The following is a 23,635-nucleotide window of genomic DNA, read 5'->3' on the forward strand; positions in this document are numbered from 1 at the left end:
CAGATCTTTGCCCCCCCCCCCGCAAGTAAAATATTGAGGGGCCCCCTTAGTGTCACAAAAAAAATATGATGCCAGAGTGGGACGGAGGTACAATAGTTAGATAGTTATCTGTTCTCCCCCCTTCGTTGTACAAGAAATCAACTTTTGCCTCAAATATTATGCCTTCCCATTTTTTTGTTATCGACTTATATCACTGTAGTACCTTCTTGAAACTAAATCAGGATGGTCTGAAGCTCTGAAAAATAACTGGAAGAAGAATCTGGAAATATTTTCTCTAATTCAACGCAGGGACACAGCCAGGAATCACTTTTGGAGGAGGGGGAAGCTTCCCGCTGCCATATATTTTGTTCCTGATGCTTTGTATTTTTGCTTGAAATATTTTTTTTTTAATGAAGTTACATATATTACACAGATATTAAAAAATACTGTTTTGGTGGAATTGTAAAAAGATAGTAAACACTCCTCTTTTGGACTTTGAGGTGGACGTGCCTTCAGCCCCTAAACCATCTCCTGGTTCCTCCAGGCCAAGATTCAACGTAAGAGTCGCTCATATTAGCCTTCTAATACTGAGTGAGTAATATACTCAAGCAACAAACTTATCCTTCAGTAAAGGGGGTTGAACCGGATATCTAGATTGTCGGTAGTAACCTATCACAAGGTAAATTTCAATCTGCTACGAAGAAATAACTGCAGACTCTAGTCTTGAGTGATAGATAATAAAGCTGCGAAGGAACTCTATTCACTGAAAATTTGTCACTCCATGAAATGCAGCTTGGAAGGACTGAAACCTCCCCCCCCCAACAAAATAAAAGAAGGTTGCCTCAGGTTAGTAGACCTCAACATCATTATTCATAATTTTAATGCTGCCATTCTTTTTTCGATAGACCAGTGATCATACTTTCTTAAATACTTTTTCATGAAACAAGAACCTTTTTATTAATAGACCATCAGTGCTCGAATTTTCCTTTTTTCTATCCCCAACGCGAACAAGGAAATTTGCAGCGAGGAATTTTCCCTTCGAACACTGCAGATCAAAAAATCGTAACACGTTGGAAAAGAAGAACTAGTTCGACAGAAATGTCCACAAAATGCCAAATTGTAAGAAAAATGAACTTACAAAATTACACAAAATAATGGTCACATTTAACTCATACGTTGTATACCCTGCGTGGCAGAGGATGGGATAATGGTCTTTACAGCAAAGGGATAATTTACTATGGGTTTACTGAGGTTTTCGGTCCCTTTGAAGTAAAACGTAACAAGTGTAGACAATATGGAAAATTCATTTCAGCTCTTATTTCAATATGAAAAGAATTGGGACCCCCCTTGAAAATATTAGGTGGGAAGTTACATTTTAAATATCACGTGTAAAACTAAAAGGTTACGAATTAACAATTTTGATGTTTATTGTAAAATAAGGATAGACTGGTTGAGCAACTGAATATTTCTACTGGATTCATAACTGTAGACAATTGACACGCTACACTACGTTTACGACAAACTGCGTAGATACAAAGGAATGAGATGAGGGATATTTTCCTATCGATGGACATCTGCGAGCAAGTAAGTTAATTCTGCATTTCGGAGGGGGACCCATATGACAAGTTACTGGGGCCCCTCTGGCTGAGATAATACGTCACTGCTTGTTATCGCAGACGTCGTATATGATGTTACTGGGAACCAGATTTCTGTTTCGTAAATCGATTTTTTTATAAGCGACACTATATGTGGAATTTCTGCGATTATATAAAAAATTCAAGAACGCATTGTGGGGCTCCTACACCTCGCCCCCCCCCCCGCGCGTTGCGGGGATTGCGGGGGTGGCTGCTACGCCACTGGAGCCACTACGTCTCCACCGAGTATTGAATCCTGGGTCCCTTGATTACAAGGCGACGACGTCACCACTACGCCATCGGAGAGGCCCTGATAACACAAAGTGTGTAGCTTCTTGTACGAGAACAGTAACAACAGAATCCTGATTCCAAAGCTGAGAATTTATATTTTAGGTATTTTACTACATAATCTATGTTAGTTGGCCATTTTACTGTAACAAAAGGAATGTACCGACGGAAACAAGAAGAAACATGCAGCTTCACAGTGCATAGGCTGGTAATCTCAAAGGACGATGTGTAAGGTTTTTTTCAACTAAGGAAAGGAAAACAGTTATTCTTCAGGGTTTCGGCACATCTGTCAATGGCCAGTGGGAACGACCATTCATTCTCCCCCTCTCCCTGCCAGATCGTAAAAGCAGCGAGGTCGGGTTGCTGAAACTGGGTAACGATGGTAAGAATATGGGAAATTTGTGACTGGGAAAAAGAAGAATTTCTTGAAAGCGACGTCAGCGCCTCCCTCGTGTTCCCTTGATACTGTTGTTAGAACGGAACTAACGACACTCGCGAAATTTGGATTTCTTTCAACATCCAGCCGAGGCTTAACTTCCAGCAACCGAGAATTCCGGAAAGTTAAAGGTGTGGCGTAACTTTCAGGATATTTATATCGGAAGATTCAGTTTGGAACCACGTGGGGACAATGTTGACGGTGACGCCCCCTTTCCCATTCGGATACAACCCCTGAATTTTGCAACATTAATGTTTCGTTCGAAGACGAAGTAAGGAGTATGAATTACAAGACATGTGAGAAAACGTACTATCACATCAGATGTTGCCAATAGCTGTTATAATTAATCTGATTCTGATCTAGGTATTGGTGTAGAGCATTCAGCGTCTTTGTGTGTCCTGTCCCTTAGCGGGTTATGCATTCTCATCAACACAAGGAACATTGATTGAGGTAGAACTAAAGAGTGAACAACGCAGATTTCATAGTAACTCGTGATAATTCAGGCATGTTCTTCCTTGTTTTAAGATATACTACTGATACGTATCATTAATTGAATTATAATGTTAATTACTTGAGGTATATTTGTAGTTGATTGAAATTATGTTTGAGCGTCTTCCTAGTATGTTTCTTAGAATACGTCGGAACTGTACGAGAAACTTCTTTTAAAAGGGGGAAAAATTCGTGGACTGAATGTTCATTTCAAAGGGTCAGTGACAACAACAACGAAGAACAAAAGAATGAATGAAAATCGATACAATTTCAACGGCATCTGCGATGGCGTCGTCGTTGTAACATTGTCGCCTTATAATTAAGGGATCCCGATTTCTTTATCCAGTGAATGCACCTAGTGATTTGGATCTCACTTTAAACCGTAGATACATCCCTAATTAGTGGGCTTAAAACAAAACTCAAATCCATTATTTCAACCTCAGATTTATATATATATATATATACAAATAATGAAGGAGACAGTAAACACTTACCACACGAATAGAAATAATTCAATATTTCGCGATCTGAGTCGCATTTTCAAGAAGGTAGATAAAAGACGCCATATCACGCTCTGAAAATATGATACATAAAACTTCTCAAAGTCGGTGAGATTTTATATTTACACATCTCACATGCGGTGATTTATCCACAGACCCAACAGCCCGCCAATTTTCACAAAACTGTTATTTATGGTCTTTTGGAGTTTTACACCTTGCAGTGGAAAATTTCGGATAAATTCTGCTCACGGCAGAATAGGCTTTGCACTAGCTCTGCAAATCCAGTTAATATGTATAAAAATAACTATGTTCGGTAATATTAATTCCCAACAGGCTGATTTATGGCCGGAATGTGAAATTAATATAAATAGTCCAAAGTGTAGATGTAAGGAAAACTCCTTTCTTGCGGGAAACAGTTTATCATCATTATTATTGGCATTGAAATTCATGAAATATGTGAAAAACTCATTTTGCCACCACTTTGTTCGATCGTTCGAACCGAATTAACTTTTTGATTAAAAGCAGTCGTGCTCTAGCTGCCAATCTACCTTGACCTCGTGGTAACGCACGTGGTGGTTGCCAACCAGATAGATACAGCGCAACACAATCGGCGACCCAAGTTCTTACGCCGTTTGTTCTGTTCAAAGTCGTCCGATTTCCCCCGTACTCACGAGCCCCACTTGGAGCGAGGTTAGACTAGGATACGAGACACCAGCCCTGTTACGAGGCGAGTCCAACTTTCCGAAGCCAGGGGAGTTCTGAGCGCGTGATGTGCAGCGTTGTGCAATAATATTATATTATCCGAATGCTGCTCTTTGGGTCCTGTTAAAACCAATTCAATGCGAGATTTTGTGACATATATATATATCTCCCTCTATCCCGTTTTCAAATGTTGCGAAGAGGGACTGTCAGGTAGTTGTGTCGTGATCCGCAAAGGAACAATGAACAGGAAGCACGAAACTTGAATGTCAGTGATACCAACGCTACCTAAATTTGTTCAGAGCCGGGAGAAAGAGATCGCGCTTCCAGCTTCGGCAAGCGCCAAATTATACACTTGGACTAAAGATACATACCCGAGTAGGAAACACTATCCCATTTGAATATGCCTGAAAATAGTTGCGGGTTTATGCATTTTATATAACATCTTAAGTATCTATGTTGAATGAGAAAAAGTACTTCCTTCGGCGCAAATGATACATGTTAAAAGACTAGTAACTAGTGGTCATTTTTTAAAAAATAATTTCAACAAAAGCTTTCGTCTATACGTAATTCAGTTTCATTCGAGGCAAAAAAAGGGCATGTTTGTTCTGTGAATATGAAAGTATGTATATCTTTTCACCACATTGCTGACAAAATAATTTCGAATGCAAGTAAATGTGGCCTATGCTCTATTCGAGTAAGCATTTTTTATTACAAATCGTGTAATTTGCTTTTACCAGTATACTCCGGCCAATGGGCGCACAGCTTTTTCTGCATTTTGTTTGCAAAATTGAAATATTTCGATCAGGACTACTATGCCCTGCTAATCTGAAAAGCTTCACTCCACGTGATTTTGAGAAAAAGACCAAAACATTCTTCGCATCGTGAAACAAAATTTAAACCAATCACCGATCATGTTTTCCTCAATTTTCTTTAAAGACGAAAAGTATTGCACTCAGTTTCCGAAATGGAGTTAAATTAAAGGCTTTTGGCTTAGCACGGCAATACACATATGTTTATTACTCGTGACAGTTTTGAATCCGACCAATGCGCATGTATTGGAAAGTCTGGTGCATAAATATTTGTTGGGCCTCCCCGATGGAGCAGTGGTAGCGTCGTCGCCTTGTAATCAAGGGGTCTCGGGTTCGATACCAGGTGGAGGCACATAGTGGTTCCGATCCCGCTTTAAACTGTACGCCCATTCCCGATTAGCCTTACTGTGCATAAAGTGGACTTAAAACACCAATTCAATCGATCAATCATAACTATTTGTTGTATAATACGGAAGTATCTTACGCACTATGAAAGAAACCGTGCTTGCTTTGACACATGTAAGCTTTTTTTATAATGTAGGCGGGTTTTCCAAAAGTCTATAATGTAATACAGTACAGGAATAAGGAAAAGCAGAGTTTTATGATGGACTTGGGGTTAAGAGTTTTATTTCTCAGCTTGGGGCTTACTATGCTTCGAAAGTTGCTGCAATTTCTCCCGCGCTGACAATTTTTTTCAAGCACCACGCCGAAAAGAACAGAAGTACATTGCTAACAAAGCGCATTGTTCAAGTTTCGATATTTTCTTCATTTCGCGGCACTTTTCTACCTGTGCTGCTTGCCGCATTTCTATTCGAAATTAGGAACATGTGAATTAGCAGCATCGAGTGCGAATTTCTGCTTCCTGCTTCAACATCAAGCGCAACAAATGCATTTCAGAAGTCCAAAACTTCACGTACACATGAAAAGTGTTAATGCAGCTGTTCGGTTACCTGCCCGTCATTTAGACAATAGTTTTATTATCCAATAATTCTCTGAATACTCGTGATAATGGCTCTACAGCGCACCGGACTTTTAGTTAAATTACATGTTAATGTTTTATAATCGCAAACAAGGTACCATTTTGTGTGTTCGTGATGCATACTGCAATGCATTTGCATTGTTGGTAGTAAACTGACGCAAACTTAACGCTCTTGTGCTTCCTTTTAATTCTGGAATATAACGTCAAACAGCACGAGAGGACAGGAACGCGTCCAGGCCTAGTCGATAAGTTAGGCAGGTGGAAACCCTGCGGTCGATAACAACAGCGCCGGGGGACACACAAGGGCAGAGGAGAGAGAGAGACACAGCGCGACCGGTTGTTTACTTGGCTTGAACCTAGAATGGTTACGTAACGAGAAGGGAATACGTTTTTTGAACTGTGCCGCGAACTCGATTGGATCGCACTGTATCCCAATAAATTATATGTTAGTTGAGTAGAAAATTGTCATATCTAATCTGCCGCCATTTTTAAGCCGATTTTTTCATCACGTTTTGTAGGATGGCGAACTTGCTGTGGTTCCCTCGATTTTGAAGGCGGCAAAGGATGCCGAAACACACACAGTTCCATGTGTTGACAGGCTTTTGTAAGATGTTGAATCAGCCACAATAAAGTAGGATGTGAACCACTGTGCAGTGGAAAGAACACTGCACAAGGCGACAGCGTTAACGCCACACTATCAGAATGGCCTGTATAATATGAACAACAACACTTTTTATCTATTGCACATCAATTCTATCAATGGACATCGCCAGAATACCCACTGAAACATTTTACCGGAATTATATTTCCAATCAAACACATTGCTGACTGATTAGTATATTTCGTAAGTATAGTGAACTTATTTGCGAATATGCCTCGGTGCCCAAATTGCTCATAAACAAGTTGTGATTCTTTTCAGGATTTGTACACAAATTGTGCTTAGAAGTTCGCTGCAGAACTTTGCATGAAGATGAAACGAATTTGATTTTGGGATGAATTAGTTCCATTAGAAAGAAATGTTACTTTATGATGAGTGACTACACTGCGCCGGATGTCACCAGTCTCCCCCCCTACAAATATTACATTTTGTAGTTCATATCCACATTAATTTCATATAAAAGTTGGAATTGTAGCTTTCCTGGCGACGTGATTAATAAATAAATATATTTCATATAATTTATATGGTATTAAGCAGAAATTAGCCGGTTAACAAAAGTAGGAGTTTGTTGTTTTATTTCATGTTTCGTCTTCTTGTAGGAATATTACTACGGACTTTTATTTTAGTCTTTTATTCCATAAACAGAGTATCAGTCTGGGAGTCCCCCTCCAGAAATATATATATAGATAATATAGGTACATACACGCACACCTACGTACGTATGTGCAGGATTAATGTATGTTAGGGGTTGGACACTAAAAATTGTTTTATTCTCATTACAGGATCTCACTGGGCAGAACAGCAATGATAGTTCGAGCGGCCCAGCGCCGGGCACGCCCAATTCTCAAGGGATGAGGCCGACACCTTCTCCCACGGGCTCCACTGGTTCTCGTTCCATGTCTCCCGCAGTAGGTGAGTAGATTGTAGACCATAGTAATCTAGCTGCGATTGTACACCATAGTAATCTAGCGGTGAGTTTCCATCACTGTCTGTTCAAAATCTGTGCAAATTACAAAGCTAGAGTAGTAGTCATGGCTGCTTTCTTATTGTTTAGTTAATACAACTCCCCTAATATTACGGATGGGTGGTCGCAGATGTGGGTTCGCTTAGTCGGGATAAAAATGTCTCCTTGATGAGAATAGGAAACCGGCTGGGGGAGATGGGCCATGGCTTCAGGAAGTGAAATTGTATTCTCTGAAAGAACATTCTTACCTTGACGAAAGACCATCTTGTGTCTTCTGCCAAGTAATAATTTTAACTACTTTTTAAGCTGGATATTCTGATACAGGTAGTGAGGGCACTCAAGTTCCGTCTAGTTCGATGCACTTTTTGGCGCTTGGTGTAGTGCAGGCGCGTCCATTGTCAGACTGATGTGAGGAAATTGTGTTCAACCATGTAGACGCTGTACGCAAGAATAGCAGTGTTCGTGTTCAGAAATTCAGCAAATGTCTTTCTGCTTCTTTCAACGTTTATTTGAGTGGTTAGCACGTACCGTGTGACCATACCCCACTCTGTACACCGTAGTGCAACGAAGTAGATGACTCGATGTTGCACTTTATAATCAGACAGACACGTGAGTGCAGAGAGAGTCAAAAAGTGTAGCGTACTAGATGGGCTACACGGACCCATAACTTCAGTATTTGTGACCTACAACCAAGCAATGTATGTATAAATAATTCGGTAATGCTAAATTTATTGAAAAACCGGGATGTTTCCTTCTCTCTCTCGTCTCTCCCCCCGTTCCCTCTCCCTGGACGACTGATTGCAAGTATTTAGAATTACAAAAGTTAATTTCTTCAATCTTTACGTAGTTCAAAGGAATTTTTAGAGAGGAAGAAGGTTTACCAACATTTTAGAAATTACGGAAAGTGACTAGTCAAAATTCCCAATTTTAGGCGGGGGAAAACGAAGAATGTTGCATCTATACAATTGCATACGTGATGTTCGTTTGTGATTTTTTGTACCATTTCCCACACATTTTGTTTTTCCTGGTTCATTATGGATACGCCGCCTTTAAATCCGCATCTTGTGAACAAGGAGGCATCAGAGTGGAAAAAAGGGTCTCTTTTATTGCTGTCCTTTTCCACTATGTGTTCCTATGTTATCCGAGAGGGCTGGGGTAGTCGCCGCCGCCTAAAGTAACTTGCCACGCTCGGGCCAAGGATTAATAAAAGGAGACTGATTTATGGTCAGTGAAAGCAGTGGCAAATGGGAAGTAGTCAAAACAGACGCGTGTCCTTCAGTGCCAGGCGCGGGGGGAGGGGAAGGGAGGGAATGGGAGAAAGTGGTTTTGCCTCAATTTCTCCATTGTTCGATTTGGCAACCTGGCATGGTCTGCATCAGCTGATGCATAAGTGTTGCGCTGTGTAAAGAGTGGAATGTGGGGGTCGGTGACCTTGAGGTTCTAACTGGGCGTACGACTGCCCGCGTCACAGGCTCTGATAAGGTGTTCGGGAGAAATGGGTTTTGGGAGAGACACGTGCTAGAGATGCTGGAGTTGTCCGTGAAGTCGAAAGCTCGAAAAGAAAGAAGTTGACTGCAGTCTTTATTCTTTAACCCCAAGGGTGGTATTAGAATGATTGATTGATTTGCTTATTTTTACTTCGCCTTTCTGCTACTTTTGACTGTTAAAATGAGAATGAATGATGAATGGACACTTACAAATAACAGGTTGTTTGGTGCCGTAGTTTAAAAAACTAAAGATGATATTACTGTTGTCCCACCAACAACATTAATCTTGATAATTTTCCTGCACTTGTGATCATGTAATGGATATCAATTACCCCTTGCAATATGTTACTGGTAATGACTTACTACGTATCTTTAAATATTATTAAATTCAAGGCATTATTTTATCATTGCGTAAACACTTTATTGTACACTCATTGTATTATTGTGATCATTATTTATCTTCTGATTCATTCATTATGTGTATGACAAGGGTTGGTTGTAGAGTTGCAAAGAGCTTTTTGGGAAATAATAGCAGAAATTTTGGCTTCTTTTTCCCCAAATTGCACCAACCTATTTCACTTGCAGTGCTAGTTGAAGGTTTAGAGGTTCATAGTGTCATACTTTAGAACTAGCTAAAAAAAATACATAATAATTATTGTGCAACCCAGACATTGTCCTAGTGTTTTTGAAAGTTGTTCATCAACAAAAAACCCTTTCGAAAATTCATCTCTTGAGAAATTACAAATACACTCCAAATTTTGAAAAATTGCATTACCTTCTAGACCATTGGAGTGAATCTTCGTGTGCTTTTGCTGTTGTCTAGATATATCTAATAGTTTTGTGAAAGTGTAAGATTATTTTCTGTCACCTTTAATCCCACCATTCTGATTGATTGAGTGATTGGTTGATTTGGTTTATGTAACTTTGCGTTTCTGCCACTTGTGTCGAATTGCGAAAGCTGAGGATGATAAGATGAAATTTATGAAATAACACTATCAAAGGGTACCCAGGCCAGGAGTCGGACCCAGGACCCCCCCCACCCCTCCCATCATCCTGAGACAAGCCTACCTTTTGTGGACTTGATTCTTAGGGGAATATTTGTTGTCTTGATAACTTGGACCTGGACCCTACTATCGGATTAAAAACTTAGATACTCGAGTTTAGACTTCAATTAAAAAGTAACCAGTAGACCTACAAAAATAAGAGTACATCAAAATTTAGCTTATTCTATTCTGCGTTAATCTATACTAACCAATTTATTTTTCGAGTATGCCCTATATATTGTTTTATCGTTGCGAGAACAAAAAAGGGGTATTTTTTTCTCCAAAGAATCGCTCATTTTGAAATTCTGTAAATCAAAAACTGGTCGTCCAATCCTGATGAAATATAAGTATGGTGCAGGCAGAAAGGTTTTAAACTCAAATCATAATTTTCAGATTTTTAAAATTTATGAAAAAACTTATGAATTTTGCGAAGCAAAGTATTGGGTAGTACTACTAATACAATATTGGTCTTGTTTTGAAGCTCTTTGCATTTGTTTTCAAAATCCATTATCGGTGTCAATTCACATTGAAAAAAGCAGATTTTATACAGAATTTTATTCAGTGGGGTAAAACTGTATTTCGGAACGTGGCAACACAGCAAGCACCGACTCGCAGGGCCAGCCCTGCAGTTTTCACGGTTCAACGGACATCGCTGTGTGCCATGTTGCTTTACTCATGATGGTAAAACATATAATGCATACTCGAGGGGAAAAGGGGGGAGGGGACATGAAGAGGTGCAGATGCTAGAAAATTGTCATAAGGAAGAAATTCTGTAGAAAGTGATTATATATATATATATATATATATATATATATATATATATATATATATATATATATATATATATATATATATATATATATGAGCCTAGTTTTTGAACCAGTACTTTTAAGAAATTACATTCTGCATTTTGGAATACACAGTGATCTCTTGAATAGAAGAATGACTCATCCTCTTGTCTTTGCTATTCATTAGATTAGATTTGATACAAAGCTAGATGTGTAATTGTCTCTCTTATTAATGCAATCGTTTATTTATTCATTTGTGAAGTAGCAAAATGTGCTTTTTAACCAATATAATGTTATCGTGTGTGCCATAGTTTGTATGTTGTTCTGTGCAATTTGTCGTATTTGGCATTGTTGATTGTGAAATGTTTCATGATGTTTGGAAGCCATAAGAATAAGTTTATTCTTAACACACCCAAGAATAAATTTATTCTTACCACATTGTATTAGTTGGTGGTTGTGGGAGTTTGTGTTGATTTTGTTACACCCAAGTTGAAGCAGTCTGGCAATAAAAGTTTGAAATTCTAACATGTCCTTAGTAGCCCACAAAGATGTAACTATGGCAGGTAGAATACGATTATGACTAAGTTATTCACTTTGATATCGGTTTTGCTTGTACTTATGACACTTCCGCTGCCAGGCATTGGCTACTTTCAACATTATTTCTCTATTTATAGGTCAACAAAACATTCCGATGCCCCCTCGCCCCTCAAGTAGTCAGTCTGATGGAGGAGGTCCCACTCGTATGAGTCAGTCTCCAATGGCAGCACAAGGTAAGATCAAAATGTAATTTGCATGTTGTTAATGCATAATTGGAAATTGAACTCAGTTTTGGGATTGCCTACAATTATTAGAGGATTAATAACACACATTAAGGAGTTTGTGTTGACAATGCATGCTCTGGATTTGTAAATGTTGTTGCTTGCCATATTTGTCCTATGAAACTAATAAATAGGTATATGACCTATAGAATGTCCTAAAAAATTAGAAATGTTTAAATGAAAAGGAAATTAAACAAAATGCAATCTCCTTATCTGATCATAAATTTGAGTTTGCCCCAGACGGACACCTGGTGGTTTCACCCGACACAACAAAGACTGTCACCAGTTCAGCATTTCTTTTGCTCATAAATTGTAATCCTGCGAGATATATATTTCACCTTGGTGAATAGTCTCCAGAATATTTCTAAAATGAAAGATGTGACAAAATATGATGAAACAATACACTGAATATTGCGAAAAATGATGGAAAATTGGGGAAAATGACCTAAAACCTGAAAATTGGCACTTTAAAATTACCTTTTTTGGGTTTCTAGACGAAGTGTAATATTGTGTATATTTAATGGGCATCGTGTCTGAGATGTCAGAAAAAAGATGACATTTTCAACTTCCGCTCCCTACTAATAAAGTATATTCCTTCAAAGAAAGTTAACTGTCCATTATGATATATATTTTGAAACTTAGCGCAAGAAATTTTGCCGTAATACATAATGCATGTTGGATAGTTTTCTTAGTTACAATTTGAATTCACATTACAAGACTTTTAAACGTGATAAGATATGTATTCATGTACTTTGTAGTTGAACTACAAGTTCCGATGTGAATGATGACAGTGGTCATTGAAATTAAGGGAATAAAATAAACAGATAAGTGGGTTCATAAGGATGCATTTGTGGATATTAATATAATTTTAATTTCTAAAACTTGTGTATATGTACAATATTTGTCTGTCTGCCTTCCTGTATTGATGAATCAATTTTGTATGGCATTTTTCCTTCCTCATAGTACAACTTATTATAAAAATACAGGGAACCAAAGAAAAACTGGTTTTAAATATTATTTTAGAAGAATGGTGATTGTAGAGTCTCATTTGAAAGTGCTGTGAAGCATACATGTGTACTAATATGTGTGTATATTTTTTCCTCCAGGGGGATATCAACAACCATTAGCTCCCCCCACTCACATGGGGATGTACTCCAATAAGATGGGTGGCCACCCAGGAATGGTGCCTCCAGGTAGCCAACAGATCTCTCCATATACGCCTCAAGGACAACAATATCCACAAGGTGGGTGCTTCTTTCATCCGGCAGTGGGGACTTGTGGCTTTTGCAGAGTGTAGGAATATGTTATGATAAACCGAGGAAGGTTTGAAAAAATGTGTTTGATTACATTCACACGTATTACTTGTACGTACTATCCATTGCATTTAGAATGTTAGCTGGAGACCCATGCTCAAGGTACGACAAGGGGGCCCTTGCTCTTCATTTTGAACTATGAAACATTTAAGTGTGAACCTATAAAAACCGACAAAAATGATAAAATAACATTAACAATATTTCAGATTTTGCAAGAATTTCGATTTTCTTCCCCCCTCACTGTCGTGGTTGAATTGACGATAATAAAGAGGGCTGCTTAAATTTCGAAATTATGCTAAATGCTTCTAAATTGTGCTAGGATTTATTATTAATAGTTATGTCATAGTGTAAATTTTCCCCCAAAATTGGTGCAACAAACGACATGGATTCAACATAGAAGGGTTTGAGAAAATTGTTTACCACCAACTTTCTACAGATTTCTTACTCTAATACTCTAAAATCTCCTGATGAACTAAATAGGGCAGGATGAAGAAAAGATAGAGGATGAATTGTGGCATGGTTGTGAAAAAGCTTTCCGCTGGATCGGCACATTCCCTTTCGTTTGAAACATGTCCGCTGGTGAAGTAGAAATAAGATTTGGACACAATTTTATTTTTATTTCCTGAAAACATATTCCTTTGAATTCGATTTCCCTCTTCCAGGGATTAATGTTTGCAGATTATGCTAGATTTTACCATTATGCCAATAGCAGCGTACTAAGTGCCAACAAACTGTGCTTGGTTTAGTACCATTTTGCTGGGGTTGGCATCGCTGATTGTGAGGAAAGTCTTTGCTGGTTGCTCGGCCCTTGCTGATCTTTGCAACCTTACCCCCCTCCCTTCACTGCCCCTTCCCACTCTTCATCCATCTGTCCATAGGAAGACCGCCGAGATTCCTCAGCGAGCAACAAAAAAGTCTGTAAGCATACTCTTTGGGCTGAGGCTGGCCTTCGAGGTAAAGAGCCTCTTGACGATAGACTAATGTGGGTAAGGGAAGTCGGCAATCTGGATCCGTACCTTCGGAACAAGGATTGGCTCTGGGGACTGGGGCCCAGGGGGCCACCGCGGGTTCCGTCCGGCGTGGGTCTTCGCGAGGGGCGGGCTCTGCTCGTCCCGAGAGTGGACCGCGCGTCGGACTTCCGCGAGCGTCCCTGGGCTCTCTGAGGGGAACGCACCGAACCTCTTGCCCCCCTCGGGCTGCTGGGGGGGAACGTGCCGCTGACGAACGGTCGACTCAGAATCGGCACGGACCAGGGGAATCCTATTGTTTAATTAAAACAAAGCATCTTGACAGCCCGAGAGGGTGTTGACGGGATGTGATTTCTGCCCAGCATCTCCACCACGTAACGAACCGTGAAGTTTGTGGGATCTTTACCAAGAATGTTAACCAATTAATCAATGGGTGATTCATCATTCATCCTCTGATGAGAGCACTCGTCATTGGCATGACGAGTTAACGCTTGGCAATACGAAAGGTACAAATAAGATTAAGGAACTAAACTGCAGAAAAGACAATGGTCACTCGTTGGGTTTTGTGAACCTTTGAACCTGAATCATGGCCACGTGTTAGGATAGCTACTTGTCTATCTGATGAATTAGGATGAATAGAATATACAAAGTCCTCTGTTGGCTTCTTAATTTGTTGACCAGAGCGTCGTCTCACTTCTGCCCTACTGCTCTCCTAACCTCTTCTCCCTTCTCAACTCCAATCCAAAGTCAGTCCCCTCTCAGCTTGTCTCACCTCTATATCACTAGGCCATGGAGCTCTTCCTCCATGCCGAAATCGTGTTTTTAATTGCCACTATGCAAACCGCTGACTCCATAGGCAGAAGAAACTACCTGTTTCCTGAATAGCTCAGGAGGTTTGCATAGCACAACACTGTGCATTGTTTACATGCCTCAGAGGCTGACACAACTGAGAAAAACAAGTGAATGCCCTGGTCAACGTGAAGCATTCAGAGAGGCTTTATAAAATAAATATATAATCTAAGGGATTGATACGTTCTACTGCCGTGGAGAAATTTTCCATGTTGAAAATTTAAAAGTCAAATCGCAAAGCTTGACATGACCCAGGTTCGCCAATTCCATATATTTTCTTAGGAAAAAAAAAAAACAAACATACAAAATATAAAACAACAAAACATAGCTTTCTGTTGTTTTCCTAACTCCCCCCCCCCAAAAAAAATACTCCATTCCCTAAAACGTTACAATCAATAATAACAAGTACGCACGTCGATATGATATAAAAACGACAGTAGTCAACTCTTGACAGTAGCTAACCTAGGCAATTGTTCGTACATTTGTGCTAATTTTATAACACACATTAAACTCCTAAAAACCGGAGAACTGGAAATAAAAAAGAACTGTAGGAAGTTCCTCCCTTCCTACATGGAGGAATCACCCCTGCATCCTGCTAGTTTTTGGAATGCTCAATTATTTGTTGTTTTGGAGCTGATATATAGCTGCTGACATAATGGAGGGTTCAGATAGCAGGTAGAATAACTATATCAATTTGAGAAAAAGGCACAAATGTGAAAAGTGATAAAAAAAAAAGGAATAATGAGAGAACCCAAACATTTTAATTTGCATGTGTAGGATAATCGAAATTTTAATTTTCTAAACTTTCACAGACTAGTACTTATCATGTTGTAATGGGTTGTTTGTGATGGCTAATAACAATTAAGTCTTAAAAGGCTTCCCCCCCACAAAAAAAAACAGCAGTTATGGCCTATAAGTCACCCCATAACTTGTTGGATGATCTCCCACCTCTGCAGGTGGGAGTGAGGCCGGCAGTTGGTAGGTAGCCTGTGGTCATCACAGGCTGTTACGCCACTGGTTATTATTATATGTACCCAGGGTGGCTATTCAGTGGGAATTATGCATGAATTCTACTTGAATTTTTCTCCGTTGACATGAAAAATTACAACTTGTTTAATCCAAATCCTATTCACATTTTATGCAAATAAAAATTATTTTCGTAAAATTTTCTTGCTCGCAAATTCCTACTTTTCTTAGTCTTATCAAGTTTATAACCATAGGGGGTGGTGGGGGTGGGCCCTGGGTGCCGAACTATCTAAATGAAAAAAAGTTGTAAAATCGATTGATTGATTTGGGGTTTTAAGTTCACTTTATGCACAGAAAGGCTAATCGGAACTGGACCTACAGTTTAAAGTGGGATCCGAACTACTGTGCCATGTGTTGAAAAAAAAATGTTCGAACACAAATGCTTTAGCACCAACTTCTACCCTTTTTTGCATAATTTACGAGGATAATAACATCTTTGATAGTACTACTATTAATAATAATAATAAAAACAATGATGGTCCCTGCGGGTTCGAATCCCAGCTTGTGCATGGATGTTTGTGACTCCATTGATCAATTTCATCATATCACTCATCCCCATCTTCACAAATTAGCCAAACGTGGTACAAGAAGCAAAGTAAAATAAAACAAATCAAACACTATTATTATTATTAGTAGTATTAGTACGTTTATCCTGGCACTTTCTCCCTGCCCACTCAGACAAAAATTTGTGATTGCACCTCTGATTGTAAATAGAAACTCAGCATCTTAAATAAAATATTTTAACTATATTACATATACCGTTTAATTGAATTATAATTTTTGGATGTTGGATCACATAGACCCTTTATATTATTAAGATATTTGTGTGTGGATGTTGAGAGGCGGTAATACGTAGGGTGAAATAGAGAAAACATCTGCTTGAATTTTTGGAGAGTTCGCCTTGAAAACCGGGAATTATACTTGAATTTTATCATGGTCCTAGAGTAGCCACCCTGTGTACCCCTTGAATTAACCTTGGATTTGGAAAACTTAAAACTATGAATAAACATAATGATAGCTTGCATTAAGTACACATTGTTTATTGCCAGTATAGCTTGTTTTAAACTACATGTTATGTTTCTGAATAATAACTCACTTGTAGCCATATATTTCCTCTAGTATTTATCGTATGTATAGTTCCAAGATAAATTCGCTGCAGGAAGTTTTGTCTTGCATGCAATCTTACCTGTTAGCACTAGGACTGAATTACTAAAAAAGTGCCTTTTTCCTACAGGAAACTACAATCCCCGTCCCCAGGGACAGTTAGGTCCAATGCAAGGCTATGGACCAAATCAGAGTTTTGGTCCAACAAACCAGCAACCACCACAAACAAACAGCATGGCTGCTGGACAGTATCCTGGGCGAGGGATGCCCAACCATGTGTCTCCCAGTCAGTATGGCAGTTACCAAGGGAGTCTCACCCAATATGGACAACAGGTATGCATTTGCTAGCAGTTTATATTTACACAACAAATGTCTTCAATTATGTAGACATGCCTTCCTTGCATGTGGCATATTCCTACCTTTACCAAAATAATGATATTGCACAGAGATTAATCTGTACTCGATCAGTATCCCCTGATGAATACATAGCATATTGGTTAGGTGTGTATTACTCACTATCTATAAACAAAAATACGTTAAAAGTATTAAATTTCGTCGACTTACGTAAGTGAGTATATATTCGTTGTAAACTACGTTTCGGAAGCTTCACTGCTTCCTTCTTCAGGTGGTCGTATTTTAGGCTCGGAACGTAGTTTACAACATAGTTGGAAGAACTCCAAAGTGTTTTTTATCGTGCTGTTAGTGTGTGATTTTAGTGTTTTAACAAGAATATATACTCACTTACGTAAGTAGACGAAATTTAAGTTGATGAATACATGTTGGTTTATCAGTAAAATTACCAATAATTTTACAGATCCGATATATCCATAAATTTCTTACAATTCAGTGCAATATTCTGCCACGTTCTTATAATTTTTATGGTTATAAACATACAATCTGCATGACCTACTTTTTTAAAAGTAAATGTCTAAAAACAGTACCCCCCTTGAGTTACGTAAGTAATGGGTAGGGGCATGCATATTTCGTTTTTGACGAAAAAAACTAAATTTGAAAAAACACATTGTAGTGTTAATTTTTCTTGTTTTTGAAAGGTGTGAGATGCATTTTGTGACCATGTTTTGTCACGAAATAATGCGAAATGAACTGCAAAAAGCGAAATTAACTCTTAAACATGAAATTTAGCGTTTATTCACAAACCTTCTGAGGTTTGAATTATCCTGAGAGTTATGCAATTGCCAAAAAAAATGATTAATTCTGCTGTTAATATTGGAGAAACAAAAATGGACTCCTTTACACAGAAATAAACTTAATACTCGGATAACTACATAAATCGGCTATTAGAAGTGAAATGTTAATTCTGTGGAATGAATGTAGTTTTTAAATCAAATTTAGGATTATATTCACAATTTTAAGACCAAAATGTATTTTTATATACCACTTTTGATCCAATTTTTCACCGCTATAACACCGATATTTTATTTTATTTACCGCTTTTGAACCCGAAATTGACTCAGTTTTTATACCGAAATTTTGCTTTTTTATTTACCAAAAATATGTGCCTCTAGTAATGGGTTCCATAAACCTGGTCGAATTTGTAAATGCTTAAGTGTAACTTCGTAAGAAACTGCAATATTTATTATTATTATATGTATATATATATACAAAAATGGTGTAGGAGACCGTAAACACTTAACCACAATTGAAGAAAAGTTTGATATTTCGAGGTCATGACCTCATTTTCATGGTAGGTAGAAAGTATGGAGTACAAAAGCGTAGAGACATATATATATATAAACACAGGAATAGGATCAGAAAAGGTGCCAGAAGGGCAGATAAATACAAATGATGAAGGAGACCGTAAACACTCGAAACCTCCACCCCCACCCCCCTTGAACCTAAGGATCAATAATCACCGTTCCTCCACCCAAAACTCCGATTTCACAGTTGCCATCCACACCAACAGCCATAACACCACCTTCAATAACTGTTTCTGTGTTGCCATCATCCATCTTTACACCCCCCCCTTCCCCGTAGTGATGCTACGGTCAGTATTCTGTGCCTCTACGTGACGCCGATCTATCTTCTACTTTGAAAATGCGATATCACGAAATATTGAACTATTTCTCTTCGTGTGGTAAGTGTTTACTGTCTCCTTCATCATTTGTGTATATGTATGTATTATTTACACAGTATTATTTTATAAATGAAACACCATGCAGCAGTATTTACTCAGATATAAACTATAAAAGTATGAAAAATATATAAAAATATAAAAACAAACTGAAATCACACTTTTCAAATAAAAAAAAAGTGTTGTGAAGCTATGTACAGTTATTATGTAACTGCTAATTCATGTAAGTCAGGCAGTTACTGTATGCACTCCTTCTTTTGCATGCTAGTCATCTGGTAACAAACATTTATTAAGGGCAATGAACCATTCATATTCTTCAAGAACTATTTGGAATTTTATATCGGATCAGTAGAAAGTCAGTTACCAGTATCCGTAAATTTTGTATCGGTACTTTATTAGTATTGGCCAAAATTTCATATTAGTCCATACCTAGTATTGGTATCATTCCAGGAATACCTCTGAACAGGATTTTTTTTAATTGCCATGGGGAGAGTGGTACTGTCAGTTGGTAGTTTCTTGGACCCCTCCCATTCTTATTTCTATGTGTACTGTATTTGTTTTTATATCTGTAAACATTGCAAAGGTAAACCAAAAGTTCCATACGTAATGGATGCAGTGTCAATAGCTTTTAGTCATTTATTATAAGTATAAGTGTTTTGTACTTGTTAGGTTTTGAAAATAAAAGTACCCCCTCCTTTTTCTTCTTCTCTCTTTAACTAACATGTTAATGGGAAAAAATAACATGGAGAAGTTAGAGAATTTGTTTTGGCAAAATGAATGGGAACTCTGATTCATTTCCTATCTCATAAATTGGAAGAACAATTATAACTTGGTTAGGACTCAACCCCATATTTCTGGCATACCATGCTTCCAAAGGTGAATATTTGTCACTGCAATAATGTGTGCAGTTATAAGAAATTTAACATTATGAATTTTTTGGAACACATTTTGAAATCATTTTAATGTATAAACTGTTACTGAAGGAAACCTATTGATTTTTACTGTTATCTCATGGCTGTGCTAACAGTGTGCATTGTGTTTAGGCAGGAGTAACTTATATATAACTACAAATGATTTTGTTTCAGGGTTGGGCAAATCCTGCCATGAGCCAAGGACCTCCCCCGAACTTGATTGGAGGTCCTGCGAATCAGATATCTGGCAAGGGACCACAAACAACTGTTCCACCTGCAACCAATTCTGTGACTGGTCCTCGACCACATACTCCTCCTCACTTTCTCAAACACCACATACAAGTATGTATTTTGAAGTAGATATTATCTGTTTCTTAGAGCGTAACATCTTCTGTGAGTTCATAAAATAAATTAGCATTAAGTTTGGTTACATTAGGAGAAAACTGTGCTTCATTTTGTGAAGGAGTCTTCCTGAAAGTTGCTTGGATTCTCCAAAATATTACCAGAATGTAATGCTAAATTATTGAACATAATTAAAAGGAACTAAAGTTCATTTGTATTATTATTATGCATACTTGATTTAGAAGTAATTTGCAGTTTTCTGTTCTGGTTTTTCACTAACATAATTCAATCTATGCACACCTTCAATCTTGTTTACTTTTTTTTTTTTAAATTAATATTATTCTATTTTACACAATGCAAGTAGTATCCTTCTTACTTCACCAGAATATACAAACATTTTTCTTCAGTTACCCCAATGTGATGACTGAAAGGAGTGGCTAGCATCACATGCTGCAGTGCCAGAGCTCCCAGTTTTGAACCCTGGTCAAGATATGTGTGTGTTTCTCTCTTCATCCATTTCATCTGTTCATTATTCATTCTCATTGCCACAATTTACCGGAATGGTAGAAAAACTATGTAAATTAACAAATATAACAACATTGTAATATAATCACGAATTTGTTAAATAAAAGAGTCTGATTAATTTGTCTTCATTAAAATATACCATTTCTATTTCTTTAATTTCATCATTACTGAAAGCAGTATTAAACAGATTTGTAAAGTCAAAAGGCAAAAAGGTGAGCAGTGTGATGTCAGTTAATATTAACATAATGTATATGCAGCATTTTTTTTTTCTTGTTAGATTGTGTATGTAAGAGAGATGAAATTATAAGAACATTTTGCAAATAAAGTGAACAAATTTTAGTGTTGTATTCATAATGATAATATCTAAATAACAATTGCATATCACATGTTGTATTTTTGTTACTTAGAGACTATTTTTTTGCAAATCATGATGACGAGTGATGATTTGATGAAATTGATGAAGTAACACTCACAAGGAACACTCATATCAAGGCCAGGACTCTAATATGGGAACCTTGGTGTCAAGATTGAAGTTTGACAGCATTGATATGTCATTATTGACAGAAACTATGTAGAGCAGTGGTTATTGAACTTTCCTAGACCGCAGACCCCCTTCAGAGATCACTCAGTAAATAGGCACTGTAAATTTGTATAATTTTTGTTCTCTCATAATTCATTCTTAACATTGAAGAGTAAATGCTCTTTGTCTTAGTATTTTTCCGAACCTTTGTGAAACACTGGGACGGTTTCGTGGACCCCCTAAGAGGGTCCTATGGACCCCAGGGGTCCGCGGACCACAGTTGAAGAACCACTGATGTAGAGTATTGACTAATTAAATTAGACTTATTCAAATATGTCAAGTCTTAACCAAAATATAAGACTAATATAGTATTTTAAGCTTACAACAACCACTTGAAGTAGCTAAATTTTTTTCCTGATACTTTTGCCCAGACATGAGTTTTTGTAATTTGCTGATTTGAATGTAATCACCTGTAATTGTACTGAAATGTGGCTCTCTGTGATGGCATATTGTAAACTTGTAATCATTGCACAGTGGTTCAGATTGCAATTTAAACTGAAGGTCCAGTACGAGATTAGCCTCTCTGAAAATAAAATAGACAAACTTTTCTACTGCAGTGTTTTGACAAACAAATTTACAAGCATTAATTTACAGTATTGTTCTTTTTGTAATGGGCGTGCATACATAGACTACATAGACAATTTATGTGCATTTAAGTGTTCCCAAAGAATTAATCAATTTATGTATTTTGCAGACAAAGATGGGTTTTGCAACTGCAAATGCTCCAGTTCCTCCAACCCCTGGTGCTCCACAGTTAAATTACAGTGCAAGTTCTGGCCTAGGATCAGGCACCGGTCCACCATCTTCAACCCCTGGGATTCCACCTGGTTCGGCCCCCGGCATGGGTCCCCCGACCAACGTGCTAGGCATGGGTCCCCCGATGGGACCTCCGTCATCTCATCCTGGTATGGCTCCCCCAAGTTCCACACCCGGTATAGGGACGTCGTCGGGACCTGGTGTAGGCCCACCTCCATCCTCTCTAGGAATGGGTCCCCCTGTTTCCGTCGGAGGAATGACTCCCACTTCGGGCATGGGCCCACCGTCGAGTGGACCACCAACGTCGAGTACGGGAATGGTGGTGTCTGCTCCAACCAGCGTACCACCTACGGTGTCATCTACGAGTACCTCAGTTTCTACTTCCACACCCTCTCTACCTAACAGCCACGATGGGTCGTCTCCGCTAACAATGCCTCCGCCGTCATCCACTCCAAACTCTCATCCAGCATCCATGATTTCCAACATTTCAAGTGCAACTCAAGTGGATATGCCCATGAGTAGTGTGGCTGAAGTTCCAAGTGATAATGGAATAACAACCACTGCTTCAGGTAAGAACAAAATTGTAATCAGTTATTTTGTTATTTATTTATTTACTTTATTTCTGACAGTATGTGATGTAAAGAGAATCTTAGTTTCTTAGTCATTTTTATTAAAATAACAATAATTTACCAAATTCAGTACATTTTCTAGTTTTGCAGTGCACTATTCTTAAAGAATTAAGGGACTTGTAATAACTACGTTTGTAGAGATGGAAATTATTTCCTATTCCTGTCCAGTTGGTAGGGTATCTGACACTTAGGTTCAATTCTTAAGACACTGGAGCAATACAAACACAGGAATGCATTTCCACCTTTATACTGTGTTTATCATGAACTCTAGTTGTGGTATCTTAACAGAAGTGGAATTGAATGTTAAACTTATGCACCTCATAAGTTTTCCTCCCCTTCAGGATAGAAAATATGAATAAAAGAATTTTAAGATTATAGTTGTAGTACCAGAGAGCAGAACACCTTATGTCATGTAACTTTAATTTTATTTGTACATTGTGAAATAAATGTTGTTTGCATTATATATTGTAGTACAACCCAGATTACTTCAAACTCCATGGCTGCATGAACAATACCCATAATAGGCAGTCTTTGCATTAACTCTTTCATAAGTGTTTCACTTTACCTGGTGCATAAAGTTTGTCCCTATCGAAGCTTGAATGGGAGGAGAAAGGTATTGACTGATCTTACCCAGATTTTATGTTTTACATATTGACATGATAGTCTACTTAATTTAATCGTCCAAAGACTAGCTTTTCCTGTAAATTTGCCATTGAATTTCTAGGTACCACAACAACGAATGTTACACCTTCTATGTCAGGATCAGTTACGTCGGTCATTACCACTGGTCCAGATGGCACGTCTTTGGATGAAGCTTCTCAGCAGTCAACCCTCTCCAATGCCTCAGCAGGTTAGTATATTATAGTTGTTAGCAAAACATTATAAGATGACTGAAGATACATGTCTGAATTATTTCAGTAGGCAATTATGCCAAGTTTTGTATAATCAGGCTTTATCTTTATGGTT

The 23,635-nt window shown here is 38.1% G+C and overlaps 1 protein-coding gene across 7 annotated transcripts in view; it reads left to right on the plus strand.

Moving 5' to 3' along the window:
- LOC145988834 (trithorax group protein osa-like) overlaps window positions 1–23,635 on the plus strand; it is a 232,428-nt gene that overhangs the window by 152,485 nt on the left and 56,308 nt on the right. For all 7 annotated transcript variants that reach the window (XM_083124053.1, XM_083124058.1, XM_083124052.1 and 4 more), the window contains 7 exons: window positions 7,257–7,386; window positions 11,431–11,526; window positions 12,681–12,818; window positions 16,965–17,167; window positions 20,012–20,179; window positions 21,979–22,609; window positions 23,394–23,519. In XM_083124053.1, the coding sequence (XP_082980179.1) occupies window positions 7,257–7,386; window positions 11,431–11,526; window positions 12,681–12,818; window positions 16,965–17,167; window positions 20,012–20,179; window positions 21,979–22,609; window positions 23,394–23,519 (1,492 nt within the window). The remainder of the gene's footprint in view (window positions 1–7,256; window positions 7,387–11,430; window positions 11,527–12,680; window positions 12,819–16,964; window positions 17,168–20,011; window positions 20,180–21,978; window positions 22,610–23,393; window positions 23,520–23,635) is intronic.

This window comes from Lepisma saccharinum, chromosome 6, assembly GCF_977018435.1.
Source record: "Lepisma saccharinum chromosome 6, izLepSacc3.1, whole genome shotgun sequence".
Classification (NCBI taxonomy): Eukaryota; Metazoa; Arthropoda; class Insecta; order Zygentoma; family Lepismatidae; genus Lepisma; species Lepisma saccharinum.